At 46.4% G+C, this 9067-nt stretch overlaps 1 protein-coding gene across 7 annotated transcripts in view; it reads right to left on the bottom strand.

The window, feature by feature from the left end:
* The window catches only part of Pecam1 (platelet and endothelial cell adhesion molecule 1), a 60137-nt gene that overhangs the window by 34396 nt on the left and 16674 nt on the right, over positions 1-9067 (bottom strand). For all 7 annotated transcript variants that reach the window (XM_085829465.1, XM_085829466.1, XM_085829468.1 and 4 more), the window contains exons 4-6: positions 6969-7271; positions 5682-5957; positions 1359-1607 (exon numbers count right to left, since the gene is read on the bottom strand). In XM_085829465.1, coding sequence (XP_085685591.1) covers positions 1359-1607; positions 5682-5957; positions 6969-7271 — 828 coding nt within the window. The remainder of the gene's footprint in view (positions 1-1358; positions 1608-5681; positions 5958-6968; positions 7272-9067) is intronic.

Here is a 9067-nt window from a genome sequence, read left to right as displayed (position 1 = left end):
GCCTCGAACTCAGAAATCCACCTGCCTCTGCCTCCCGAGTGCTGGGATTAAAGGCGTGCGCCACCACGCCCAGCTTGTTTTTGTTTTATTAATCATTCCTGTTGTTTATGGTTTGGGTTTTTTTTAGACAAGGTTTCTTTGTATAACCCTAGACGTCCTGGAACTAGCTCTGTAGACCAGGCTGGCCTTGAACTCACAAAGATCATCTGCCTCTGCTGTCTGAGTATAGGGATTAAAGGAGAGTACTATTACAGCCCAGCTTAAAATATCTAATTTTTTTTGTTGTTTGTTTTTTTGTTTTTTCGAGACAGGGTTTCTCTGTATGGCCCTGGCTGTCCTGGAACTCACTCTGTAGACCAGGCTGACCTCGAACCCAGAAATCCACCTGCCTCTGCCTCCCAAGTGCTGGGATTAAAGGCGTGCACCACCACCACCACCTGGCTAAAATATCTAATTTCTATAAGCAAAATAATGATATAATATCTGGATGTAATATCTGGATATAGTGGAATACACCTGCAGGTCCATACCTGGGAGGGCAGGTGGTAAATAAAACTGCAAATTTGAGGCTAGCTTGAGCTCCATAGTATAATGCTGTCCTGTCTCAAAAGGAGGAAGTCTGGGGGAGGGTAGGGAAAGGAAGAGGAAGAAGTAAGAGGGAGACAGGAAGTGGAAGATCCAGGGATGGTGGTACATGCCTGCCTGGAGGTCTACCATCCAGGTGCGGTGGCTTATGCATGATGTGGGTGCTGGGAACTGAACCCAGGTCCTCTGCAAGAGCAGCAAGTGCCTGTAACCACTGGGCAATCTCTTTAGACCCCGTGTGTGTGTTTTGTTGCGTTTTGTTTCTGAGCAGGACCTTGCCCTGTATCCCAGGTTGGCCTTGAGTTTGCAGAAATCCTCCAGCAAACTCACTGCTGGGATTGATGACATGCACCACCCACCAACACCCAACTAGAATCTTCTACTTCTTCTAATACTTTTTTCTTTTTATGTTGGGAGTCAAGGAGGATTGAGACAGGCCCTTGCTATGTATCCCAGGCTGGTCTTGAACTCACAACAATCCCTATCTCAACGTCCTGGATGTCAGGATTATAGATATGTACCATATGCCTCGTAACCAGGTCTTAGATATACACAGAAGTCTGTGCATTCTGCGTGCACACACATATACAGATGAAATTCAGAGGTCAAGCACCGTTACTCAATAAGTCATTTTCCTGGCCCTCCCAGGAGTTCTTCTCGACCTGCCTGAATCCGACCAGCCTTTGCGACTGCACTGGTGACAGCTAAGTGACCATCATGCTCCTAGTCCCTATCCAACCTTTGCGTATCTGAGCAGCTGAGAGTGTACTTACCGCACACCTGGATTGGTACCAAGCCGCTTCTCTTGACCACTTTGCCAATGCCTGCAGTACAGCTGTACTCCCCGCTGTCCCTCTCCTCAGCGATCTTGCTGAAATTCTGATACTGCGACAAGACCATCTCTTCCTTCTGGATGGTGAAGTTGGCTACAGGTGTGCCCGAGACAGAGCAGGACAGGTTCAACAATTCCCCTTGGTCCAGACGACTGGAGGAGAACTCTAACTTCGGCTTGGGAAACAGCTCTGAAGAACATTAAGTGGGAAGGGAGGTGAAACGTGTCTGGTACCACCTTAGTCCTCAGCTGCAGACATTTGTAGCCCAGTTACTTTCCGCAGAATTAACCCTTAGGAACCTGCAAAAAGTCTTCCTCTGCTTCTCATATACTTGACAGCATGGCCTTAAAAGAGCCAGGACTTGCTGGGCAGTGGTGGCACATGCCTTTAATCCCAGCACTTGGGAGCAGAGGCAGGTGGATTTCTGAGTTCGAGGACAGCCTGGTCTACAGAGTGAGTTCCAGGACAGCTAGGGCTACACAGAAAAACCCAGTCTCGAAAGACAAACAAACAAACAAACAAAAGAGTGAGGACAGGACTCGCTCTGACCTTGAGATCTCTCTGCTGGCTCTTCCTGCATTTCCTATGAGGATTCACTCATCTGTCCACTCATTTATTGAGACAGGGTCTCAAGTAGCCTAGGTTGGCCTTGAACTAACTATGTAGCCAGAGATGGCCTTGAACTTCTGTTCCTCCCATCTCCACCTCCCAGGTGTTGGGACCACAAGTATATACTGCTATGCATGGCTTCCACAAGTGTTGACCCTTTGCTGGCCAATGGAAAGATAACTGCATGTGAGACAGGCTGACGTCAAGGAATTTATATCTAATGCTCAATTCAGGAATACTGTTTGCAGCAGAGCCCACAGAGAGGAAACTGAACTGCACCCTGGAGGGGTTAAGGAAACAGCCCCTGGAAGGAAGTTGCTCTGGGTGGTTACCTAGAGAAAGTATATTAGATATATTTGCAAGTTCATGGGCTGCCGAGATGGCTCAGTGGGTAAGAGCACTGACTGCTCTTCCAAAGGTCCTGAGTTCAAATCCCAGAAACCACATGGTGGCTCACAACCATCTGTTATGAGATCTGACACCCTCTTCTGGTGCGTCTGGTCAGCTACTATATAATAATAAATAAATCTTTGGGACAGAGCAAGCAGGGACTGAGCGAGTGGGGTTGACCAGAGCAAACAGAGGTCCTAAAAAAAAAATTCAATTTCTAACAACCACATGAAGGCTCACAACCATCTGTACAGCTACAGTGTACTCATATACATAAAATAAATAAGTAAATATTTTTAAAATTTTGCAAGTTCATTATGGCAAGAAGAAACTGCCATTGGCAGGCCTGCTTGTATCTGAAGTCCTCAATTCTTAGTAAGCAGCCCAGTATACAGAAGGATGTGTCATATATATGTATATGATATATATCATATGTATTATAACATGTAATTATATATATATTCATATGAATGATGGCTTTTTCTCTAACAAGAGAATGTATGCCTTATCAAGAGCACTCCAAATGTTTGCCATTATCAATAATCCATGCTTGGTATGATGGGGCATGCCTTTGATCCCAGCACTTGAGTTTTATATAGGGACCAGCCTGGTCTACATAGGGGAGTTCTAAGGCTACATTATGAGAATGTCTCAAAAAATATAACTAACTAACTAACTAAATAAATAAATAAATAACTCACTAAATTGTGCATGATGTCACACCCTACACCAGGAGGATCTGATATAGTGTGCCAATCCCCTAGTTGATGAGTTGGCAATCTACCTACGTATTATAAGCCTGGGGGGGGTGGCTGTGACCGCATGTTCAGAGCTTGATACTTGGGGATTTGGGGGGAAAATATTGAATGAATGGAGGACGGTTTATATGAATGGAGACTTTCAACGGAAGAGAAGCGCTGACTCCGCTCTTGGAAACATTGTAACACACGGCTCAGCCCAATCCTCTGACCAACCATAGTGCAAGTTAAGGACATAGCACTGAGCAGAAGAGTTAAGGTCTCAGCCCTAAGCTGCTTACATTGTAACAGCTGAATGTGCAGCGCAGCCAACAAGAAAGAGTACAGTAGTCTTCTCAGTTTTAGAGAGATAAAGCCGGGAACTGGGGTCAGGAGACCTAGCACTGGGCAGTTCCTGCTATGGTGGAGCATGCCTGGAGTCCTAGGACTTGCACAAAGGCAGCAAGGTCAGGAGTTCAAGGACAAATTCCTCTACACAGTAAGTGAAAGGCTAGCCTCGACCACATGAGATCTTGTCTTTGAGAAAATGGAGGAAGGTAGAGAGATAGCTCAATAGTTAAAAGCACTTGCTATTCTTTTTTTGTTGTTGTTGTTTGGTTTTTTTTTTCAAGACAGAGTTTCTCTGTGTAGCCCTGGCTGTCCTGAAACTCACTCTGTAGACCAGGCTGGCCTCAAACTCAGATATTCACCTGCCTCTGCCTCCCAAGTGCTGGGATTAAAGGCGTGCGCCACCACGCCGGGCCACACTTACTATTCTTGCAGAAGACCTGGATTAGGTTCCCAGTGCCTACATCAGCCAGCTCACAACTACCTGTAACTCCAGTTCCAACGGCTCTGACATCCTCTGATCTCAGCCTCTCACACACACACACACACACACACAGAGTAAATATAAATGAACACAGACATACATATAGTTTTTTTTTTTCAAAATCTTTTTGTTTTGTTTTTGTTTTTGTTTTTTGAGACAGGGTCTCACTGGCCTTGAACTCATAGAGATCTACCAGCCTCTGCCCCTCAAGTGCTGGCATTATAGACATATGGAACAGGTGTTACCTGTTAAAATCTTTTACAGGCTGGCTATGGTGGTGCGTATCTTTAATCCTAGCACTTGGGAGACAGAGGCAGGTAGATTTCTGTGAGTTTGAGGCCAGCCTGGTCTATAATGGGAGTTCCAGGATAGCCAGGATAGGTTTTTCAAGACAGAGATACTTTGTTTTGAAAAATGAGAGAGAGAGAGAGAGAGAGAGAGAGAGAGAGAGAGAGAGAGAGAGAGAGAGAGAGAATACCTTTTTTTGAAACCTATCCCCCTAGCATAGCTGCAGCCATTTTGTTCCCACTGACTATTGCTGTAATACACCTGCCAGTCATTGGTGCAGAAATTATTCAGAGCAAGGTTTTGCTGACCACATACCCTATTATATTTTGTATGTTATGAGGTTGGGTGACCTTAAAAAAAAATTCCACAACCATAAGTGTCACTTAGGACCCATCAAATTAAAGGTCAGTATGAACTGTTATGTCTAAAATGGCTTGAGTCGGGGCTGACCACTGGGCAGGACTTCCAGCACTTCCTATGTGCTCATTGGTGGGTTTTGTGGTCTTAATCTTTATAAACTGACATAGAAAAAATGTTGAGGGTCATAGACTCAGCCCCCAAATTTTGAACTATGGCCCTGATTGACCAGTCTTTTAGGGTGTATGTTCAATACAGCCCTATCTGACTGAGATCAGTGTTTGTGTGGTTTGGGGGGTGACTCCTGGACCCCAACACCTTTTAGAAAAAGATTTGGGCTGGGGTTTGGCCTCAGCACTTCAGAGCACTGGCTACTCCTGCAGAGGACCCAGGTTCAATTCCCAGCACCTGGTGACTTCCAACTGAAACTCCAGTTCTAGGTCAGCCTATACCCTATTCTGGCCCTCATGGACACCAAGTCTACAAATGGTGCATAGACCTACATGCAGGCAAAGCATCCACACACATAAAATAAAATTTAAACAAAGTAAAGAGGCCATGAGGAAGAGTTTGGCTCAGAGGAAAGACAACACAGACACCTGCAGAGATATTAGCCAATGCTCATTTGGATGCAGACCACAGCTATCTCATTTAAACAGACATGGTGATGGTTCTATAAGGTGGGTACCATTACATCCCCACTGGGTCTCACACAGTTGGGGCAGGTTCAAGAGTTCAGCCAAGAACACAGAAGTAGTGAGCAGCAGGATTGAGTCAGCACCAGCTCCTGAACGAATGTATAGACAGTATAGCCGACTACTATGCATTGAATCCTGCCCACAAGCCCCAGCACCCAGCATGTATACACCCAAGACAACCTGGAACAGAAAAGGCATCACACTCACTGGCCAGGGTCTCACTAGATAGCCCAGGCTGGCCTTGAACTCATGATCCTCCTATCTCAGCCCCACCCCACCCCCAAATGCTGCCATTACAGACATGAAGAACTATACCTAGCCACAATTGCCTGCCCGCCCTCAGCAGTCCTACCTGTTATGTTGACCATGATGCTACTGGCTTTGGAGATGCGGTTTGATTCCACTTTGCAGGTGTAGTGTCCACTGTACTCGACCATGGCCATGACTGAGTAGACAGCTTCACTGGTTTGCTTGGAGGTGGCTACAATCTCCTTGTCTTTTTGGATGATAATTTCTGGATACTCCCGGGCCAAGTGTGTCACTTGAACTATGCACTTAATGTGCAGCTGGTCCCCTTCTATGATCATCCCAGGAGGCTCGATTTGAAACTTGGGAGTGGAGAAGGACTCTACAAGAAAGATGACAAGCCAGTTAGATTCAAGTTCAAAATTGGGCACTTTCTATTCTATTATCTGGGTGAGCAGAGCCACGCCTGTGTATTGGGGGGCGTATGTTCTGGTGCATGTGTGTGGAAAGGCAGGAAGAACAGCAAGTATGCTGACCACTGAGCCATCTCTCTAGCCCCCTTTGCCCAGGTCTGGTTTTTTATGAGACAGACTCTTATTGGCTTGGGGCTCAATAACTAGGCTGAGGCTGACCAGCCAGTGAGTATCAGGAATCTGTCTGGCTCTGGCTCTCTAGGGCTGGGACTAAAAACGTGCACCACCACACCCAGCTTTACACGTGTTTGGGGCATCAGATTCATTTTACTTTCCGAGCCATTTGCTTAGTCCTTTTTCGCTCTTTTGGCTCCCCTTCCTGTGGCCCCTCCCCTAGTAGACATAGGTTTTCCCAAATGCTGGTCAAACATCTCACCACATGTTTGTATCTCTAGTCCTCTCTTTCATTTTTACTTTGAGAGAGGGTCTCATTCAACTGCCCAGCGTGCCCGTGAACTTTCAATCCTCCTGCCTCAGTGTCCCGAGTAGGTGGGATCACAGGCCTGTACCATCACACCCAGCTGCCATTCCAGTGCCCTACTTATTCTTTTCAGTTAATGTTATTTATTTGGCTCATGGGAGAAAGAGTCCTTTTTTGTTTTTGTTTTTTTGTTTTTTGAGGCAGGGTTTCTCTGTATAGCCCTGGCTGTCCTGGAACTCACTCTGTAGACCAGAGTGCCTCAACTGGCCTCAAACTCAGAAATCCACCTGCCTCTGCCTCCCAAGTGCTAGGATTAAAGGTGTGCACCACCACTGCCTAGCTGAGGGCTGCTAGTCTTGAACCCCTGAACCCCCTGCCTGTACTTCACCAGGGCTGGGATTACAGCCTTAAAGGAGGCGCAGATTCTCCAATTCTGGGCTCCTTTTGGCTAGATGCAACCCGTTACTAAAAAGGATGGTACAGAGGGCAGGATTCTGACCCTGCACGGTGACGAATTCACTCCTGATGGGTTCTGACTCCTGCAATTTGAATCCAGACAGGATCCCAGCTTGGCAGCGAAACACTAACACATGGTCCTGCGCTTCAATGGGGAATTCCATGAGCACAAAGTTCTCGTTGGAGGTCTTATCTTTCCTTCGCTTGACAAACTTTGTCCCCACTTCTAATTTTTCAATTTTAAAAAAGATCGGTGGCTTTTCTTCTTGCAAGGAACAATTGACCGTCACAACCCCGCCTTCCGTCACCTCCTTTTTGTCCAGTGTCACCTTGGGCTTGGATACGCCTTTGGAGAAGGAGAAAGTACAGTTAGGATCAATTCTGCATAACAGCCCATCTCCCTCATCTGTCACTGTGGCTGATCAGCATCAGGGTCCTTTATTCCCTGAAGATTCAGTCTTACCTACCCCAGGGGATCTGTGTGCCTGGCACTGTAGCAGACAGTTTAAAACTATAATACAACAGTGTTCTCAATGGTTTGCGTTCCCCTTTGGAAGGTGGTGCAACTAGATTCCCAACTGGTACAGTTTAAAAAGGAAAAACCCAGGTGTGGCGATGCACACCTTTTCATCCTTGTTCTTAGGAAGCAGAAACAGGCAGAGCTCTCTGAGTTCGAGGCCAGCCTGGTCTACAGAGTAAGTTCCAGGACAGCCAGGGCTACATAGTGAGACTCTATCTCAAAAAAAAAAAAAAAAAAAAAAAAGTCAGTATTTAATTATGTTACTTCAGCTGATACTTTCACTGTTATATGCACTGTTAGTGTGTGTATGTGTGTGTGTGTATACACCTCCATGTAGAGGCCACATCTTCCTCAGCTACTCTCCACCTTACTGTTTGAGATGGATCTCTCACTGAGTTTGTATCTCACTAATTCAACTAGGCTGAATGGTCAGCAAACCCCAGGGATCTTCCTGTCTATCCACAGCCTGAGTTGCAGGATTACAGGCATGTCCCAGGGCATGGATACTGGGCGTCTGCACACTCGTGTCTTTTGTCTGAGTGGAAAGCTTTGTATGGATTGAGCTCTCTCTGGCCTCTGTTGTAACTTATTGAATGCCTACCTCAAGGCTGGGTCTTTACCCAGGATATGAAAAATAGGCTAGTGGTCGCTGTTGTCACCATTGTTTTGAGACAGGGTTTCTCTGTGTAGACCTGGCTGTCCTGGAGTTTGTTCTGTAGACCAGACTGGCCTCAAACTCAGAGATCCACCTGCCTCTGCCTCCCAAGTGCTGGGATTAAAGGCGTGTGCTTTCCAACAACCTCTGCCTGTCTGGAAATAGGCCAAATTTAATCTCTTTGAGATTTTATAGCCCCAAAGAGCAGATAGATGTGGGGAAATGGACACAGATGTTTCACAACAGCTAAGACACAGCCTGGGAAATGCTTTGTGAGGTGGCATCATCCCAGGAAGAGAGTAAATTTGCACAGACCAAGATGGCATAACATCACGCGGTTACCTCGTGGGTTTACCTCATGGGCCCACTATGACCTGTGTTGTTCACCATGGACTAAGTATTGTACCTCAAGTGGCTGAACGCCAACAGACCGGGAACTGCACTTAATTACTCCGAGTCCCTAACTGACTTCCTGCTATCTTCACTTCATCCCTGCGGATTCCGGAGTTTAATGTTCTTGTTAGATTTTACTTATTATTTGTTTGGTGTTTTATGCGTGGTCCCAAGAGTGCTATGGTGTAGGTGTGGAGGTCATGGGACACTATGGGAGTCAGTCCGCTCCTTCTGCCATGGGGGTGCAGGGGATTGAATGATGATCAGCAGGCTTGACAGCAATAACTTTAACCTCCCAGGTACCTCTGTGGCCCCCGAAGTTTAGAATGGCTATCAGATGTATCCGGATGGTGACTCGGGCAGAGAGACTTGAGTCTAGTGGGTTTTGTTCTGTTTTTCCAGACAGGGTTTCTCTGTGTAGCTTGGTTATCCTAGAACTCACTCCGTAGACCAGACCATCTTGAACTCACAGAGACCTACCTGCCTCTGCTTCCAGAGTACTGGGATTAAAGGTGTATACCACCAAGGCTTGGTTCATTTGACAAAACCATGCTGTTTGTCACTCTCACAGAAG

The sequence above is a fragment of the Mus caroli genome, unplaced genomic scaffold, assembly GCF_978045245.1.
Source record: "Mus caroli unplaced genomic scaffold, Mus_caroli_1 scaffold_13, whole genome shotgun sequence".
NCBI classification, from domain to species: Eukaryota; Metazoa; Chordata; class Mammalia; order Rodentia; family Muridae; genus Mus; species Mus caroli.
The sequence above is the reverse complement of the archived record's forward strand: the minus strand, read 5'-3'. Positions and strand labels throughout refer to the sequence as shown.